This window comes from Gymnodraco acuticeps, unplaced genomic scaffold (assembly GCF_902827175.1).
Source record: "Gymnodraco acuticeps unplaced genomic scaffold, fGymAcu1.1, whole genome shotgun sequence".
Classification (NCBI taxonomy): domain Eukaryota; kingdom Metazoa; phylum Chordata; class Actinopteri; order Perciformes; family Bathydraconidae; genus Gymnodraco; species Gymnodraco acuticeps.
In genome coordinates, this window is record NW_022990513.1 from 1,038,083 (window position 1) to 1,058,632 (window position 20,550).

Sequence of the window (20,550 nt, forward strand, 5' to 3'; positions counted from 1 at the left end):
CTGCAAATCTACGGGAGGAGCCTGGTGAAAACTTTGCACCACCGCGGGAATAGCCACCATCTTCTCCACGTTTCCAATCACCCTAGAACACTTCTCTGTAAAACTGCCCTTATGCGTCAACACAAAATCATCCGCTAATTCAGCAGCTCTAAGCGTGGTGGAAGGCTTCTGCCCATTTACATAAGTGGCCACACGCTGAGGGATAACATCTTTAAACTGTTCCAATACAATCAGTTCACAAAGACCGTCAAAACTGGCAACCTTTGCTGCCGCGCACCACCGCTGAAAATGAGAAGTCAAATCACGGATAAACTCCACATGTGTCTGCTTATCCCCCTTGACCCAACTTCTGACGATACACTTCAGGAACCAGTTTGTATGATTTTAACACAGCTGATTTTACTCTAGCATAGTCCAAAGCATTTTCGCCCCAAATAGCTGAATAGGCCTCCTGTGCTCGCCCAGTGAGTACACACTGAAGTAACGGCACTCTGTCCGAATCTGACCAGTTTCTTGCCGCAGCTACGCGCTCAAATAGAGTGAAAAAAAATGCAGGGTCAGCTCATTAAACTTTGGCCCCAACCGCAAGTAAGAAAAACCATCGCCACTACCTGGTGCCGAACCATCAGAAGAAAGCTTGCCCTCGCCAATCAGCTGTAATCTAGCATGTTCCACCTCACATTTCATCTTTTCCACCTCCAGCACCTTCTCCACCTTTAAACGCTTCTCTACCTCCTGCTGCCGTAACCTCAACTCCAACTTCTCCTGTTCAAACTGCAACTTCTCATGCTCCAACTTCTCCTGTTCAAACTGTAACTTCTCATGCTCCAACTTCTCCTGCTCCAACCTCAACTCCAACTCCTCCTGCTTAAACTGCATGGCTAAAAGCTCTTTTTGCTGCTCGAACGTCAAACCAGCCGTCTGAACCACTGGCACGACCCCTGCCGCACCAGACTCACTCTTCTGCAACACACCCTGCTCAAACAAAGATGACAGCTTTAATCTCATCTTTCCGCTTGCTCCCTACAACAGCAATTTTATAATGCTCTGCTATTTCGACCAACTGCGCCTTCTGGCAATTATCTAAGAAAGACACTGAGGGCGCATCCACAAACGCCGACAAAGAAGCCATAATAAATTACCTATAACCAATCAGAAAGCAAAGTGTTAACCTGCCAACACGCAAAAGACAAACCCATCCATCCATCCATCCATCCATCTTCTCCCGCTTATCCGTGGTCGGGTCGCGGGGGTAGCAGTTCCAGCAGAGAGCCCCAAACTTTCTTTTCCCTGGCGACATCAACCAGCTCTGACTGGGGGATCCCAAGGCGCTCCCAGGCCAGCGAAGAGATATAATCCCTCCACCTGGTCCTAGGTCTACCCCTTGGTCTCTTCCCAGCTGGACGTGCCTGGAACACCTCCCTAGGGAGGCGCCCAGGTGGCATCCTAACTAGGTGCCCGAACCACCTCAACTGGCTCCTTTCGACGCGAAGGAGGAGCGGCTCAACTCCGAGTCCCTCCCTGATGACCGAACTTCTCACCTTATCCCTAAGGGAGACACCAGCCACCCTGCGGAGAAAACCCATCTCGGCCGCTTGTATCCGCGATCTCGTTCTTTCGGTCATGACCCATCCTTCATGACCATAGGTGAGGGTAGGAACGAAAATGGCCCGGAAGACCGAGAGCTTTGCCTTCTGGCTCAGCTCCCTTTTCGTCACAACGGTGCGGTAAAGCGACTGCAGTACCGCTCCCGCTGCTCCGATTCTCCGGCCCATCTCACGCTCCATTGTTCCCTCACTCGAGAACAAGACCCCGAGATACTTGAACTCCTTCACTTGGGGTAAGGACTCATTCCCTACCTGGAGTGGACAGAAAGAAAAGACAAAAAAAGACAAACCCAACAGAGAATTTTCCCCTCACTGCCTAACGAAAATCTTCCTAATCTCACCTAGTCTTCATGTGGCTTGCGGCAGGTAATTACGCACTGGAACCCTGTGGAGTTGTGGAGCGACCTGCACGCAGGTAACACCAAAAAAATCATGCGGACGTGCCCCCGAGACAGCTGTCTGAAAATGGCTGACACTAACCACGTCGCCACAACACTATGAAAAAAACAAACAGACGCAACCCAAGGGGAAACGCCACTTGAGTCTAGTGGGGAAATCCCTTTACAAAAGCGTTTCAAACAGCAACATCTTACCTTCTGATTGGCACACAAAACCTGCCGCCCTGTCAAACACTAAGGCTTCCTGAAACACAAAAGACATGATGTGGCCCCCAAATAGCAGTGCCAAGCCAGCACACAGCTGGACCACATCAACTAACCAGCTGCTCAATGACACCATGTGCTCTGAGCACTACACAAACTTTTAACTAAACTTTCTACCAATAACCTGTAAGACGAGTCCCCATTTGTTATAACCTGGCTCAAAAGGCCACAACAAAGAGGAGACACACCATATCAACGGTAGTCCAAATTAGCCAAATTAATTAAGTGCAAAACAAAAGAAGCATGAGGTGTGGATGTCAGTGGTATCAGTAGTGTAAGTGCAGGGTGAGGATTGCATGGACGTGTGAGAGTGTTGAAGTGCACAAAGTGAAGCAACTGAACATACTCAACCAAAACCGGGTGCCTGTAGGATAAAGCAGAGAGGGGAAACAGAGAGGAGCAGAGAGGCTTTACCTGCAGGGCACCAGACCCAGGTGCCCTGAGCTACTGCAATCAAGGAGGCTGGATGCAGCACAGCCACACCCTCTCCAGATGAACCCACTGGGGCATCACATATTTGAACAGCCTTATTTGCTAAGACTTTGTAATGTAGCTGTGAAGATACATTATGTAGGTTTGTTTTAATAATAATTAAACACTTCCCAGTATTAGGCTACTGCGTGAAAGTGTGAAAATAACCCTGCCCTAAAGAACGCTGACTATAGGAGGGACAGTGTGTGAGCTGGAAATGTGTGAAGCTGAAAAAGATGTGTGTGTGTGTGTGTGGTGTGTGTGTGTGTGTGTGTGTGTGTGTGTGTGTGTGTGTGTGTGTGTGTGTGTATGTGTGTGTGTGTGTGTGTGTGTGTGTGTGTGTGTGTGTGTGTGTGTGTGTGTGTGTGTGTGTGTGTGTGTGTGTGTGTGTGTGTGTGTGTGTGTGTGTGTGTGTGGATGCTTTGTTTCAGTGGACCTGTTTGAGATCAGAGAGGTTCGTCCAGGGAGGAACTCCAAGGACTTTGAGCGCTTCAAAGATGGCAAAGACAAGCACGATGAGAGCAGATGCTTCACCATCTTCTACGGATCTCAGTTTGTGCTCAACACCCTCAGTGTGGGAGGTGAGCTGCTCTTATATGTGTGCTTTAAACAACAACTATCACATGACGAGTATCGTTCTTCATATTTCATATTGTAGCTACCTGATTTATTTGTTGTCAAAGTCATTGTTACATTTATGTTGGATGTTATAAAACACCATTATTTAAACAAATCTCCATTATCTCCAAATACTTGACTCCTGACATTTCACTGCAAATTCTAAACTACAAGACTGCAGAACTTTACTAGCTAACATCTGGCCATCTGGCAAACTCCTTTCTAGTGTCACAAGCTAGGCTAAACATTAGCATGCTAACTTAGCTACCTATGCGGTCAATTACTGGTCTATTCATCCGTCAACTGCCAGTCTTTTATCATCAGAAATGTAAACAAAAGACAAAGAACCATACCGGATTTGCTCCTGTGGGTATTGTCCACAGTACATGTATAATACTAATGTGTACTTGTAAAAGCGCCTCGATGACCTCGAGGCGTGAAGATGGACGGTGTGGCGCAGTGCGCTGTGCAATGATCATCAGATCAAGGGGTGAAACCCGCCGCTGCTGCGTCTGTAAAGCCGGTGTGTCCTTGGGCAAGACACTTCACCTGAACTTGCTCCTGTGGGTATTGTCCACAGTCTCTGACCATTGCATGTATGATATGTGTGTAATGTGTGTATATGTAAAGCGCTTTGAGTCATTGAAAAAGCGCTATAATAAATGTAAGGAATTATTATTATAATTATTATTATTATAAAGACAGGCAGACAGAGGCAATGGGGCTTATTCCATTAAAGTGATCTACTTGGACAGTAGGCCTATGTATCCTCAATATATCCTTATATGGATCAAATTAGGAGGACCTTGGCAGTTTAGCACCCATTTCTGTAGCTGATGTTAGGCAGTACGGCCCACTCCTGTCAGCAGTTAAAGGAACTTTTCTTGACATGCAAAGAGTTTGCACATCGATGGAGCATCTGTTGCCCGGGCTCACAGATTCAGTCAAGCTTAGGTTATAATTGCAGTATCAAATCTGGCAATCTCATTGCAAAGATGTTGTTAGTAAATGGAAAAGTTCCAGCTCCATTTAGTGAACCCTTTTTACAGAGGAAGCATTTGTTCAGTGTTCATGCTAAGCTAGTCCTTACTCCATCTTTGTAATGTCCACATCTTGTGTTTAGTTCACCTTTCGTTCCAGGAAGTCAAGTGTTGAAATGTCAAACAACCCTCCTCTTGTTGATTCATCTGAAAGTATTTTTGACTCATAAAGCCGATGCTCTTCTCCTCATATCACCTCACAGTGTTATATATCTGTTTAGCACAGTTACACTTTCTGTTCTGCTCATTTTTCAGCTGATTCTGTTGACGAGGCCCAGAAATGGCTGACTGGACTAGAACTGCTGAGGCAGGAGACGCTGCAAGCTCCCACTCCAGTTCTTATAGAGAGGTACACACACACACACACACACACACACACACACACACACACACACACACACACACACACACACACCTGCTTTTTTTTGTTACCAGATGTCGATCATTAGAGGAAGACTAAATGTGATCATTCATCTGCATCACATAACCCATGTGACATGTTAACTATATGTCAAAAACATGCGCATTGTCAACTAGTGCTTTTGATATATGACTCATCAACACTTCTATGAACCCCTCCACATTCACAAAGTGACGAAGGCTCATCCAGTCATTGATCTCTTTTTGTTTTTTCCCTGCAGTTGGCTGAGGAAGCAGATGTACTCTGTCAATCAGACCAAAACCAACAGGTAGTGTGATCTGGTTACCCTGCCACAATAGCTCTGAGGACGTTTTCCAAACTAAACAAATGTAAACATGTGACACAACCTGTAGGAACTTCTTGCATTGTATAGCTGCTGAAAAAGAACAATCCTTCCTTAGTCCTAACCTTTACACACAATAACACGTATTGAATAAATGTTGGATCATATTTATGTGCTTTTCTTCTTTTCCTCCCCAGCATCTCCATGAAGGAGCTGAAGGCTCTGCTAGCTCTGCTCAACTACAAGGCCCCCAGCTCCCGCACTCTCAAAGACAAATTCCAGGTGCTCTGACCTTCTCCTCCTCATCATCATGTCCTCATCAGTGTTGTGTGTGATTATATAAACACCATTGAACCTACAGTACATGGACAGCATACACATGGACAACCGAAAGACAATCTCCTCTACAGGGAAAATAGCATTGTTACATTCTGATCAGAGATTATCAATGACTAGTTTGACATTATGTAATATGGAATTTCATAAATATTCCAGCTTCTGTAGTCTCAATCAGTGCTTTGTGTTCGACTTTCAAAGGAAGTGGGGGCAAAGAAAGATCGCCTGGACTTTGAGCAGTTTCATAAATTGTACAACCTTATAATGTTTGAACAGAATGAGGTGAGTCTGAATCAATAACTATGAAGTAAATATACTGTATATATTATTCAAAATACATGTTTACATGATTTTCATTCATATTATATTTTAAACTCAGATCCTTGATGAGTTCAAAAAGGAATCATGTGCTTTCATTCTGGGGTGAGCTCCTGTTCTCTTATCCTTGCTACATATTGAACAAACCCTGATGTAAAGTGAAGCGTTAGGAGAGAGTGAGTCAGGGAGCTGACGGGGGTCTGCTCTCTACAGAAACACAGATAAGCCTGATGCCTCTGCAGTGCTGCTCCATGACTTCCAACGATTCCTCATCTACCAGCAGAAGGTGAGCAGAGTGTTCCAACATGGCAAGAGCTTTCTTCCCGCAAATGAACTACCAATAAAAGAACATTTCGATTAAAGAAAATAAGTTGACATTACATTTTTGACATCAGCTAGTCCTGTAGGAAGTCAGTGTATAAAAAGGTAACGTGGTGCAGCGGTGATAGCCATATTCACGTTTATAGCATAACATTTCTTTCTCTTGCCAGTTTTAATATGAACAGATGCACCAAGTATGTTTACATGGAGAGGGTTTAACACTTTGTTTGGTTACAGAGAATTTAATTTAAAAGTCACAACCAGTAATGTAGAAGTAAACCAATGCTTTTCTAAACATTTATTGATAATCATGATTATTTATTTTTTCTCACAGATTTTCCATCCATTGTTTTGATTTTTTTTTTTCTGTGCCCCTTCCCCCCACAGGAATCCTGGGCCAGTGACCTTAACCAGGTCAGAGAGCTGATGACCACCTTCATCGACGACACCATGAGGAAAACCAACGACCCCGAGTTCACCGTCAGTGAGGTAATCCTGTCTGTGCTGTCATGTTGTGTGTAGCAGAGATAGAAATGAAAAGCTGTACCAGACTGTGATCGAGGTGTACAAGAGCCTTATCACTTGGTCGTTATTGTTGAAGTTATAATAACTAGAATGAATCACAAAAAACATGAGTGTATAAACGTTAATTTGAAGCGTTTCTCCTCCTGTAGTTCCTGAGTTTCCTGTTCTCCAAAGAGAACTCTATGTGGGACGAGAAGTACTCAGAGATCAGCAACCTGGACATGAACAACCCTCTGTCTCACTACTGGATCAGCTCCTCTCACAACACGTCAGTGTGGTGGCTGGAAATCACACACAATAATTCAATGTTTCTCCTGTTTACTGTTCATGCCAGTGACATATCTTTTCATTTTTTCCCACACAAAAAAGTGCATCAAAAAATTCCGTTATCAGCATCTCACCTTCAAAATTGATATATTGGAAGTTAGATAAGGTGTGTTTGTTCATGACCTGGCAACCCAAAGTTTAAATTACTTGTTTATAACTGTTGTTTCTAGCCAAGTCAATAGTTTGCTAACATACAATAAAGTTATTAGTTACATATTATAAAATGTTTTCCTAGAAAGTGTTTCCAGATATCTTGCTTATTCACAGACAAGCAAACAGAACCCAGACACCCTCCACAGCAGAGTAACAAACAAAACATGAGGTTTTTGAACAACATTTTGGTGTGTTTTCCACAGCTACTTGACGGGGGATCAGCTGCGCAGCGAGTCGTCCACGGAGGCTTATGTTCGCTGTCTGCGCCTGGGCTGCCGCTGTGTGGAACGTCAGTAAACTCACCATCATGTAGAGAAGTTCACATTTGAGAGTTGCATTGTCAGCATTAGTTTCATTTTGGAGCAGCTTTAATGAAACAAGTGGGGTAAAATAATAACAGTTAATACTTTATGTCTTTGTGCTTTGTGTGGTACTGAATTGGTCCAGTGGACTGCTGGGAAGGGCCCGGGGAGCCAATCATCTACCACGGGTGGACAAGGACCACCAAGATCAAGTTCGAGGACGTGGTCAAAGCCATCAACGATCACGCTTTTGTCACGTCAGAGTAAGAAGCACAAGACACTGTCACCATGTCTGGGAATTTGTGATTCACTTCATCTTACACACACACAGTGGCGTTTTTATATGTACAAAAGTGGTGGGGCACAAACAACTTAGATGTCTATAAGCTTCTGCAGTGAGGTTCATGGCTGGTGAGGCACTGGCTCTGACTCTTCAGGTTTACAAATATTATATTTTGACCTAAATCAAAATATAATATTATTTTCAAAAGCTTTTTTAGTCTGATGCTTCGATTAATTTTAAACAGACAGTTCAACAAAAGGATACCCAACACATGTAATTATATCATTTAAATATTGAATTGTTCTCTCTTAGTAAGATCCCATTTTCAATAAAATTGCGGTCTTACCTTGACTTGAAGATGAAGTCCATTTGCCTATCCCTCTGGACAAAAATCTCTATTACTTTTTTGTAAAAGTCCTCCTTATCTTCTTGTAGTTTCAAAAGTCTATCATAAATCTAATCAATAGATTTATGATTCGAAAATGATAAAAGTAGGGTAGACGTGTGGATATTATCCGGCTGAACAAAACGTGCATTTATCTAACAGCTACGTTTCCCACAGACCTTATTTGGAGATATTTTCTAAAATCCTATGGAGAAATCTCATTGCTTTTTTGTGGAGGGAAGCCATGCGCAGCTTACTTCCTGGTTTTAGGACGCCTCACTGCAGCTCTCTCGTCTCGTCTCCTCTTCACACACCACACTTTTTGCGGCACACGTACTTACAGCCAATCAGCTCTGAATTATGTGAGATGACGTATGGTGGGGATGGCAGCTCTATGCCCCTATGGTCATTATTTTTTTGCCACACACATTAAATAGGAAAATACTCTGAGCATGCTCAGTGTAGTTTTTACAGTCACCATTGACCTAAACAGGGAGAGGGAGGGGCAGGATCGGGTTTTGTCCCACATGGCTCTAAACAGCTCAATAGGCACACACTGTAGACACTAATTAGAAGAACACAGACTAAAACAGCAATGTACAGACGAATCTGATGATTAAACATGATCTTAAAATATATTTTATATATTTTTTAATTTATTTTTTGCATTTTGTTGTAATCATTATTTGTAATACTTTCTGCTGACACTAGGTGGGGCTGTGCCCCACCTGCCCCTAATGACCAGTCGCCACTGCACACACACACACACACACATACACACACACACACACACACACACACACACACACACACACACACACACACACACACACACACACACACACACACACACACACACACACACACACACCAACTCCTGATACCTGTGCTTCCGGGGCTCAGGTTCCCGGTGATCCTGTCCATCGAGGAGCACTGTCCTCTGGAGCAGCAGCGGCAGATGGCCCGGATCTTCAGAGACGTGTTCGGAGACAAACTGCTGACGGAGCCTGTGGAGCAGCTGGCTGAGCAGCTGCCCTCGCCCACACAGCTGAAGGGCAAGGTCATACTCAAGGTCAGAGGAGGAGAAGTACTCAGATCTTGTACTTGAGTAAAAGTAGAAGTACTCAGATCTTGTACTTGAGTAAAAGTAGAAGTACCAGAGTGTAGGAATACTCTGTTACAGTTAAAGTCCTGCATTCAAAATGTTCCTCAAGTAAAAGTAGAAAAGTATTCTCATCAAAATATAGTGAAAGTAGCGACAGTAAAAGTAGTCATTGTGCAGATTGGTCCATTTCAGAATAATATATATGATATGTTTTATAATGATTGATCATGAAAGTGTTCTCAAAGCTGGTAAAGGTGCAGCTGGTTTGAATGACTTTGTATACTGCAGGGTAGCTGGTGGATTTACTCCAGGTGGAACTAAAGTCTGATTTAACACTTGATTAGATTTCACAACATTCATCCACATCTGTAAAGTAACTAAAGGTATTAAATACATGTAGTGGAGGAAAAGTACACTATGTACCTCTGAACTGTAGTGGAGTAGCAACACATTTAAATACTCAGGTAAAGTTCAAATCCCTGAAAATGTTACTTGAGTAAATGTACTTTAAGTGTGCTGTAAGTGACTTTACAGCACTGCTCAAGGTACTGGGGAGTAATGGGCTACGTAACAGAATGATTGGGATAAAAGCTTTGAAGCATTATTCCCTTACAGTTGCATCAAAAAGAAGATGTCATCAGATTGCTGTTACATGTCGTTGCTGCTATATTGTATTACCATGTCATTAATAATTGTGTATGCTGCTCTTGCTCTTTACAATATTTTAATTTTATTTCCTTCTTATTTTTCTCTAAGCTCAAGGAAGCCAGAGCAGAGGGCTTAAAGACCCCTGTCATAGGGAGACGTACTGCTTGATTATTCTTTCTGGTTTTCATTTAGGCTACTTTTAAGCTTCTTTATTTTAAATATCTTTTTTAATGCAGTTGGTGTACACCTGATTTATTAAACAAAAATCGATGTTTAATTCATGCGTTTAACTATGGATCATTCTGATCCTAAATATCTTGGTTTCTTCTTTTCTAACATCGTTCTTACATAACACACTGTAAGAGTCGGGAGGAGCTGATCATTTATTCCGGCAAATTACTCAGACCTACTAATTGACCTAACAGAAGTTATTGAGTCTATGTAAGTTTATTGCTTGGCTCTGATCCACCAACGTCAGCAAGATCTCACCTCTATTAACTCCTGAAGAACCAGGTTCAATTAACTGCTGTTTCAATTCAGACGACCTGCTAAATCTGTTGAAGCGATCCCGAAGGATTTTGATATCAGTAATGAGGTGTGGCCCTACCTAAGTGTGAGTGAGGCAGTGTGAAATCTTACCTTTGAAGCAGGAGAGGAGAGCGCAGATGTCTTTTAAGTTGTCCCAATCCAAAAGGTGGGATCAGTTTATTTTAAGAAAAATGGGTCCACATGTATACAGGGTTTCTACCTTCTCTCGTTACAACATGACAATCCTACAAAACATATTATGCTGTGATCATGTTCTAATTTGCAACTTTAATTCACAGTTTTACATGTATTACACTAAATTGTAACTTCAACTTCCCTATTCAGTTGTGATTTTTATAGAATTTAGAGGTCTTACCTCATAAAAGACCGGTGATAATAAAAAGCATATTCAAACTTTCACTCACCAAATCAATTCACATCAATTCCATACCTAGATTCCGACAGGTGGCGGGACTAACATTCACAAACACATACCTATATTCCACATGAATTCGGAGGAAGATCCTCACAGGTGGAGGGTACTAACACTCACAAACACATATCAATTCATTCCACTCATTCAACCCAGAAATTCAAGAGATATTTACCAAGTTTGAGAGAACCTTACCAAGAGCAAAGACCCAGCTCTCCTGGGAGAGAGCTTTACCGGGAGAGAGTATACCAGGGGAACCCCCCCCCCCCCCTCTCTCTCTCCCTCTCCGCCAGTGTCTTTATGCTCAACAACAGGATATAGAAACCTAAAGACACCTCCTCCATACCCATATTTGTGGAAACTGGGCATGGCCTCTGATGTACAGGACTGGATATGACCAGACATATTCTATGGCTATGGCGTAAGACACACCTTCCCATGTTTGTGTAAAAAGGTCATGACCCCTACTCTGCAGGACTTGCACAATATTATTCTCGGCTATGACATAACCACTTTTTTGGGGCCTCAGTGTATTTCTCCTTAAGTCAGGAGCCCCCCTCCCGGTGTACTGCTGTGAGGGGAGAGGGAAGAAACTGCCTCTTCTCTTATCAATGACACCCATAAACCATTATAGGCCTTACACTCAACTTAACAAACCACTTTGTTTATATTGTAAATATAGAAAATCATAACATATGAAACATTTTCATTGTGGGTTATACAAGAATATAATTGACTATATTTGATTATAACTAACTTTCGTTTTAATTATTCAACCTAATATGAAGATCTCAACAACACTCAATTCATCTTATTGATGTTTATTGTCTCATTTGTTTGCATTGCATTTGATATTGAGGTCATCCAGAAGTAATGGAAAGTAATCAGATTACATTACATATTGTGATACTCAGATTGTGTGTGTGTGTGTGTGTGTGTGTGTGTGTGTGTGTGTGTGTGTGTGTGTGTGTGTGTGTGTGTGTGTGTGTGTGTGTGTGTGTGTGTGTGTGTGTGGTGTGTCGGTGTGTGTGTGTGGTGTGCTGTGTGTGTGTGTGGTGTGTGTTGTGTGCTGTGGTGTGTGTGTGTGTGTGTGTGTGTGTGTGTGTGTGTGTGTGTGTGTGTGTGTGTGTGTGTGTGTGTGTTGTTTGTGTGTGTGTGGTGTGTCGTGTGTGTGTGTGTGTGTGTGTTACTGATGATTGCACTCTCTTTGTTTCCCGCTCACAGCACAAGAAGCTCAGTGTGGAGGGGGGGGGGACCAGTACGGACTTCAGGAAGGGGCAAGAAGCAGGGGACCCTGGACGATCTGGGACCCTGGTGGACCAGTTATGTGGGGGGGGGGGGGTCGATGGAGAAGGTAGCTAGACTCCTTTTAGGACATGGGGATGATCTGTATTGATCTGTTTGAATATACATAATATCAATTTCAAAAAAGTGGAAAGTGCTTATATTGATGATCATAATTAAAGTGATCACTATTGCAAAACTCTAAAGCAGTGATATTGTCACAGTCACATGACCAGCACTACACATTTGCAGCAGGATATTTTCTTCCTTTTCTAACTTTATTTATGGATTTTAAATATAACACAAGGTGCACAAATACATTGCACCAAGAGTACAATTAAAAGCTTCCCATCTGAGCAGCTTGTTGGATGTTAAGCATGTGGTCGTCCCTTCCTCAGCGCTGGAACAGGCACTACTGTGTGATCTCTGATGACAAGCTGTACTACGCAGAGGAGACCGAGGAGGAGGACGAAGACCACAGGAAGGTAAAACACATGGCTGCTGTTTACCAGCTTATTGTAAATGCAGTTTTTACATTTAGAATGAACTTTAAGGGCTTTCATATAATATACCACAGGTCCACAAGTGTCAATCATAAAGATTTTCGAACATTTAGTATAACTAATGAGTTGAGATTTGATGAGTGGGTGAGTAATGTATCAAGAAACGCAAGCAGGGCTAAAATGCATCGCAGAAAAGAGTGCAAGCCAGAACTGAAAAATAATTAAAAAAAGATTAACTGAAATAGAATGAGCTTTGTTAATGTGCTATCAGTGGCAGACTGGCCATCGGGACGTTCGGGATGATGGGCCGGTACCGAAGTGGGCCGGTCGGACGATGTGGGCCGGTCGGATAAGTCACTAGTCACTAGCGCCCCCCCCGTTGACAATTTACTAGTGGTACCGAAGTGGGCCGGTCGAGATGCCCGGGCTGATTTTTTTGTCCCAGCCCGCCCCTGTGCGCTATATATACTGACCATTAAGCCTATCAAAGGCTACGCAGCACATGTGTTAAATGAATATGAATTGAGAGCACATTGTAACTTTCTGCACAGCATTGAATTATTGGAGTAATGAGCGTGTGTAGATTCAAGGGGGGGGTTATTATAGTTAAAAACGGTTGGTTAATTATGATGGTCGAATGTACAGAACGAGATATGCCTGTCTGCTTAGGTGTGAAAGCTTTACACATGAAAAACGATCTCCATATTTTTGTTCTGTGGAAAATAAGGCTAATGATCATTTACCTACAAAGAACATGAGGTAACAGTTACAGAGAGGACATGTGAAACGTGAAGTGTTGTCTCAGTACCAGGACCTGCACACCTCAGAACCGTGGTTCCATGGTCGCATGAAGGAGGGCCGGCAGATGGGCGAGCGGCTGATCCTGGACTACTGTACAGAGAACGGAGGAACAGACGGAACCTTCCTTGTGCGACAGAGCGATACCTACGTCAAAGACTTCACCCTCTCCTTCTGGTACTGCATGCCGTACACCTTCTTCATCTCATGGCCAACTGAAACTTTTTTGTCCCATACGTTGTCCCATTGCAGGGGTCACCTTATCCAAAGGTCCAATTTAGAAATACCACATTTCAGAATTATTATTTTTTTCTTCAGATTTGTATATGAGAGGGGGTTGTAGGTACGGAAGAAGATTAGGGCCACATGAGGGAAAATGTTTTGGATGTGAGCAAAAGTCTAAAAAAATATTCTGTATGTTTGAAGTACATAGTCAGTGTAGCAACCTACACTAAATGATGGTATCCTCCTCTTATCTTAATTAAGAGTACCTGTGTGCATGTGTTCCAGGCGCAGTGGGCGGGTTCAGCACTGTCGTATCCGCTCGGGTTTAGAGGGGGCGCACACGTACTTCTTCCTGACGCCCAACCTGCACTTCCCCAGCGTGTTCTCTCTGATCCAGCACTACAGAGACAACCCGCTGCGCTGCCAGGACTTCGAGCTGCGCCTCACTGAGGCTGTGCCGCAGCCCAGCCCCCACCTGCAGGAGGGGTGAGGCCATAACAGCCTGATACAGCACATGCTAAAAATCATAAAAATACCTTGATATCATTTTTGTAAATTAAAGCACATCATTTATTCCACAACCTTTTGGGAAAAAACGTTTGTTTCACTGTTAAACTCACATAAAAAAATAAAATGACAATATCAATATCATGACCTGACCTGTTGCTACCATTGGATAAAGAGAGCACAAGATTACAATTATTACCTCTACTGTGGAGAATTTCTTTCAAATAGATAATCAATCTTTCCACTCCAAATGATCCAGCATCCTCTAAAACTTCAAAATTGACCCCAAATTCCTTGATATCAGTCCACAAATATGACCACTTTCCGGTTTAAACTGCCATTTTTGATCACGAAAATGTCAGAAATGGACTCAGCATCCTCAATAACCCCCCAAACCACTACAAAATTGTCCAAATCGGTCAAGCCATTTTTTAACTAGATGCTAATCAACGCAACTTATGGTAATTGTGAAAATTGCCCAACATCTGCCAGTTAGCTTCTAATGTTGTCAGACTTACGATGGACAAAGAATTGTAAAAAGGAATCAATATCGATGCAGCAGAACCAGATATATATAACAAGTGCCGCCCTGCATTACCCACAATGCAACTTGACCACCACACCCCCTGGTGGAGAGCAGTTTTGCTACCATGCTGGTTTCATGTTCATTCCAACCATTGATCATACAGTGTTTGATCAGGTTTAATGAGAAACAAGGGCTGTGGAATGTCCCTAATCCACCGATTAGCACCTAAAGTAATCATATTATAAATAGCTTCATTTGAAGGTACAATGGTTTTCTTTCAAAAGGAAAGAAAACTGTTAAAGATCTGCTTCCAACTTTTGCTTGGTGTTAACCGCACATGAATGTATTTGTTTCCACTTTCACTCTCATACACCCAGAGAGTAACTCCACCCGTGTGTATTGTTCTCTTCATTTTGAATCCATTTGAATATGCTTTAGTGAAATGAAAGGGAAAACAACACATGTTTTGCCAAAGCCTGACCACTTGTGTGTGTGTGTGTGTGTGTGTGTGTGTGTGTGTGTGGTGTGTTTGTGTGTGTGTGTGGTGTCGTGTGTGTGTGATGTGTGTGTGTGTGTGTGTGTGTGTGTGTGTGTGTGTGTGTGTGTGTGTGTGTGTGTGTGTGTGTGTGTGTGTGTGTGTGTGTGTGTGTGTGTGTGTGTGTGTGTGTGTGTGTGTGTGTGTGTGTGTGTGTGTGTGTGTGTGTGTGTGTGTGTGTGTGTGTGTGTGTGTGTGTGTGTAGCTGGTTCTACAGTAACCTGAGCCGAGGTCAGGCGGAGGATTACCTGCTGAGGATTCCCAGGGATGGAGCTTTCCTCATCCGGCAGAGAGAGGGAGAACCAGACTCCTTCGCCATCACCTTCAGGTGCAGTGACACACACTTTTTGTCTCTCAAGCAGTGGTGTTAGGTAACGAAGTAGATTGACTCAAGTACAGTACTTAAGTACAATTTTGAGTAATATGGTCTGTGTTTACATTAGCAAGCATCGCTAACACTCAGAGTTAACGCTGTACTGGAGAGAATGTGTAAAGAAGCCGGATGTAAAAGCTGAGTTTCTGCTGGTAGACCGCCTTCTCTTCACAGAGCTCACTGCTTGCAGCAGCAGCTCCAAAGGGGCGTGGCCAGCAGCGGCTCCAAAGAGGCGTGGCCAGCAGCAGCTCGGTTACATTTAAAGCTACGGACCCAGAATTAGCACTTTAGTAACAGGGCTGAAATAGAGGGATATGAGGCATGCTACAATTGGTGGTCTGTTTGGTATTTTGGGCAAAACACTTCAGATACATGTTTTGTATAGATATGGCCCTATAATAGATTGTTCAGATATAACAGGGGTCGGCAACCTTTTTGATATGAAGTGCCATTAGCAACAAAAATTCAGCGTGCCGACGATTGTGTCAACAGGAGGACGGGGGGAGCCTCGCTGCGGGGAAGCTGTGTGTGGACCTGTCAGCGCAACTTACATGATGCCGAATTTAACAAACAAATAAAAATAATTGGTTTAAACTGTATAATAATAAGGACGATCGTCCATTCTGTGATTCTCCAGAACACACATGTTATGCTATTAGGGTCATGCAGAGTGAGATGAGATCGCTGTCCCTTTAAGAGAGAGAGAGAGGGGTGTGCGCATGTGTGTGGGTGGACGGTAGAGCGACAGTGAGGGAACGTGTGTATGTTTCTAAAAGTGAAACGAGGCAGCAGAAAAACAGAGGTCTGTGATGTATTTTGTGAAACAGAAGAACAACTAAATAAATGCAACGGCCTCCCAAGAAGAGCTCGCCTCTCTCCAGTCATATAAGCTAAAGTGGGTTATTGAACCTTGTAGAGCCGATGAACAGAGGCGGTGCATTCAGAATGGATTTTCTTTATTATTCATTAATCCATAAGACGTGAGTACATGTGCTGCTCTGTGTAACCAGCTAGCATGAATAACCCCAAACCCCGGTACCCTCACTAACCGGTCCGGGTTGCAACACACACTATATGACACAGTGAATGATGTCCCGTAACTGTCACCACACAAGCACCCCCAGAATTCACTCGTACACAAAGTCTGTGCGGCGAGGAGGAACGACAAGCCGACCACCCCGACTCCAAAGAACGGGAGCCGGGGAGGCGACCTCTGAAGGGGCGGCCGCTGGAAGAGATGGGGCCGGAACCGCAGGCCCCAATTCTGTGACAGGGGTTGAGGCCGGGGGGCAGCCCTGCCGCGGAGGTCGAGCCAGCACCACCGGCTGGTCCAAGTCCAGGTGAGCAGCCTTCACGCGGTCCACCGAGACGTGCTCGGCTCTGCCACCCAGTTCGACCACCAAGTGCTTGTCCCCGTGTTCCAAGACTTGGAAAGGCCCATCGTAAGGGGGCTGCAGAGGGCCTCTGTGCGTGTCATGTTGGATGAACACATGCTCTGCCGAGCGGAGCCCCACGGGAACCCGGGACACCTGAGTTCCGTGCCGAGCAGTGGGGATCGGAGCAAAGGCCTCAGCGGCGTCCTGCAGTAAAGCCCGCTGGGCCGTCGCCGACCAGGGAGCCGATGCGTTGGGGAGGAAATCCCCCGGAACCCTCAGCGGCTGACCGTAAACCATCTCGGCCGTGGAGCACTGCAGATCCTCCTTAGGCACGGTCCTCAGGCCTAACCCCCAAACCACTCGCCACGGCGTTCCAGAGCTCGGACGTGAACTGTGAACCCCGGTCTGAGGATATGTCTGACGGGGTGCCAAACCGACACACCCATGTCGCAATGAAAGCCCGGGCTATGTCAGCCGCCGATGTTAACACGAGAGGGACCGCCTCCGGCCAACGGGTCGTCCTGTCCACCATGGTGAGGAGGTAGGAAAAGCCCTGAGAGGAGGGTAATGGACCAACCAGGTCGATGTTGACGTGGTCAAACTTCCTCTCAGGCACTAGGAAACGTTCTAAAGGGGCCTTCGTGTGGCGGTGCACCTTAGCGCGCTGACAAGCCACGCACTCACCAGCCCAAGTCCTTACATCCTTTTTCAGCCCCCGCCAGACGAACTACGCGGCCACCAAGCGCACCGAAGGCTTACCACCGGGGTGTGACAGGTCGTGCACTGCCTCAAACATGGAGCCCCTCCAACTGGCGGGAACGACTGGCCGCGGCAGGCCCGTGGAGACGTCACACAGGAGAGTAACGCCCGCGTCGCCGAACACCATCTGTGACCTGGTCCGCCACCATGTGGGTATAGTCCAGGCCCAACTGGATGGCTCCGATGACGACCCTGGAGAGGCAATCTGCGACTAGGTTCGATTTGCCAGCCACGTGCTTAATGTCTGTGGTGAACTCCGAGATGTAAGACAGCTGCCGCTGTTGACGTGCAGACCGAGGCTCTGCCACTTTTGACATGGCGAACGTGAGCGGCTTGTGGTCGACAAACGCCATAAATTCACGGCCCTCCAGCAAAAAACGGAAGTGCCGCACGGCCAGCCAGAGTCCAAGGAGTTATCGGTCAAAAGTGCTGTACCTGCGTTCCCTGGGCGTTAACTGACGGCTGAAAAAGGCGAGTGGCTGCCAAGCGCCCTCCACCCACTGCTCGTGCACCGCACCAACGGCGTAGTCCGATGCGTCTGTGGTAATGGAGATGGGGCCCGTGGACTATGGGTGCGTCAACAGGGCTGCCTGAGCCAACGCGGTCTTGACCTCCGTAAAAGCAGACTCAGCTTCCGCCGTCCAGTCGATCGCCTGGATGGGGGTCGTACCCTTCAAAGCCTAATACAACGGCCGCATAATGTGGGCGGCCCGGGCAATGAAACGGTGGTAGAAAGTCACCATCCCCAGGAACTCACAGAGCGACCTGGCTGTGAGCGGGCGAGGAAACGCCGCAACAGCCTCAACCTTCGCCGGCAGGGGTGCTGCACCGCCTTTGGTGATGCGGTGTCCGAGGAAGTCGATGTCAAACACCCCGTACTGGCACTTTGCAGGATTGATTATCAACCCGTGTTGGCTGAGCCTCGTGAAAAGGGCTTGGAGGTGTGACAGGTACTCTTCCACCGAAGCGCTGGCGACGAGTATGTCGTCCAGGCAGACAAACACAAACGTCAGGTCCCGCAGCACCGAATCCATCAGGCGCTGGAACGTTTGAGCAGCGTTCTTGAGCCCAAAAGGCATCCGCAGGAACTCAAAAAGTCCAAACGGCGTTATCACTGCCGTCTTGGGAAAGTCCAGGGAATGCATGGGCACCTGGTGGTATCCGCGCAACAGGTTCACTTTTGAAAACACCAGCGTACCGGCCAGATGTGCTGAAAAGTCCTGGATGTGCGGCACCGGGTAGCGGTTAGGCGTCATGGCGTCGTTAATCCCTGCACGGGCGTCAACCGCCGTTTGGCTTGGGAACGACATGCAGAGGAGAGGCCCAAGGACTGTCAGACCGGCGGATGATACCCAGACGTTCCATGGTTGAAAACTCCACCCTCGCTACTGCAAGCTTAGAAGGGTTCAACCGCCTGGGACCTTCGGTGGTGACGTGGTGCTTCACCCCATGATTGGTGGTGAGCGCGGAGAAGGTGGGTAGCGTCAGGTCTGGAAATTCAGCCAACAGCCTGAGAAAAATGTCCGCCCCCGACAGGGAGCCCGACAGCCGAGGGAGGAAAACGTCAAGGCATCAACCAAGCGTTTATTTTTAACGTCCACCAGGAATCCGTGAGCACATAAAAAGTCTGCCCCGAGGAGGGGAAAAGAAATGTCTGCCGTCACAAAATCCCAGTTGAACCGCTGTCCTCCAATACACAAACACATAGGCCTCAAGCCGTACGTGTGAATGGGGCCGCCATTAGCCGTCGTCAACCGCAGTCCATGTCCCCCACGAGCAACGTCTTCCCTCGACGCGTTTACCTTCTGCAGGTAACGGGGAGACGCGCTCTGGCGGCGGTCTCGTTCAGGATCCAAAAATAACATTTAAATATTTTGTGCCAGAGATATAGCATAATAGGTGAGCTTTAAGTACAAGATCTGACTGTGTGTGTGTGTGTGTTGTGTGTGTGTGTGTGTGTGTGTGTGTGTGTGTGTGTGTGTGTGTGTGTGTGTGTGTGTGTGTGTGTGTGTGTGTGTGTGTGTGTGTGTGTGTGTGTGATGTGTGTGTGTGTGTGTGTGTGTGTGTTGTGTGTGTGTGTGTGTGTGTGTGTGTGGTGTGTGTGGTGTGTGTGTGTGGTGTGTGTGTGTGTGTGTGTGTGTGGGTGGGTGGGTGGGTGTGTGTGTGTTCTCTCTTTCAGAGGTGACGGTAAAGTGAAACACTGTCGTATCCAGAAGGAGGGCAACATGTACCTGCTGGGAACCACCACAGAGTTTGAGAGCCTTGTGGAGCTGGTGAACTACTTCAAGAAGAAGCCGCTGTACCGGAAGATAAAACTACGTTACCCAGTTAGCCCCAAGCTGGTGGATCAATTCAGCACAGTGAGTTACCAAACCCTTAACCAACAGGTCAGAACAAATTCATTCCATCGTTCTTATTGTGAAGTCGAAACCATTTAAACGTATTTTCGACAGAATCCTTAACATTTTTATTTTAAACGGAGAGTTTATATAAATGACAAGATCTGTGATGTCACATCCAAGGCAGATATTTTGTTTTCTGTTAATCTTATTTCTCATTGAATTATCTTTGTTTTAGGGACATTTGGGCCAAGGTCTGTTTAAGTGTAGCTATGTTATCGTCTCTGTGACGCTGTACCTCAATGCAGCAGTATTTTGAGCTAAATGCTAACACCAGCATGCTAACATGCTCACAATGAAAATGTTGACATTGTGATTTTATCTGTAATATTGTAATGTTTGGGTTTTCTTGGTGAAGTATCTTTTATCATTTAACACACAGTACAGCTGAGGCTGAAACATACACATCAAGATGTGTATAATAATTATGGAGACATTTCATTCTTAACCAAAACTGTCGAGCTGCTTGCTGGTGGTGCTCATATGTCAATGTGATCCA

General features: G+C 45.4%; 1 protein-coding gene across 1 annotated transcript in view; it reads left to right on the plus strand.

Moving 5' to 3' along the window:
* plcg2 (phospholipase C, gamma 2) overlaps positions 1–20,550 on the plus strand; it is a 93,874-nt gene that overhangs the window by 19,616 nt on the left and 53,708 nt on the right. Inside the window, exons 3-20 of the mRNA XM_034227063.1 lie at positions 3,172–3,321; positions 4,654–4,747; positions 5,040–5,087; positions 5,300–5,384; positions 5,640–5,720; positions 5,818–5,861; positions 5,970–6,042; positions 6,465–6,566; positions 6,752–6,870; positions 7,286–7,371; positions 7,530–7,647; positions 8,956–9,124; positions 11,991–12,059; positions 12,422–12,535; positions 13,359–13,528; positions 13,862–14,062; positions 15,350–15,472; positions 19,832–20,012. Of these exons, the coding sequence (XP_034082954.1) occupies positions 3,172–3,321; positions 4,654–4,747; positions 5,040–5,087; positions 5,300–5,384; positions 5,640–5,720; positions 5,818–5,861; positions 5,970–6,042; positions 6,465–6,566; positions 6,752–6,870; positions 7,286–7,371; positions 7,530–7,647; positions 8,956–9,124; positions 11,991–12,059; positions 12,422–12,535; positions 13,359–13,528; positions 13,862–14,062; positions 15,350–15,472; positions 19,832–20,012 (2,027 nt within the window). The remainder of the gene's footprint in view (positions 1–3,171; positions 3,322–4,653; positions 4,748–5,039; positions 5,088–5,299; positions 5,385–5,639; positions 5,721–5,817; positions 5,862–5,969; positions 6,043–6,464; positions 6,567–6,751; positions 6,871–7,285; positions 7,372–7,529; positions 7,648–8,955; positions 9,125–11,990; positions 12,060–12,421; positions 12,536–13,358; positions 13,529–13,861; positions 14,063–15,349; positions 15,473–19,831; positions 20,013–20,550) is intronic.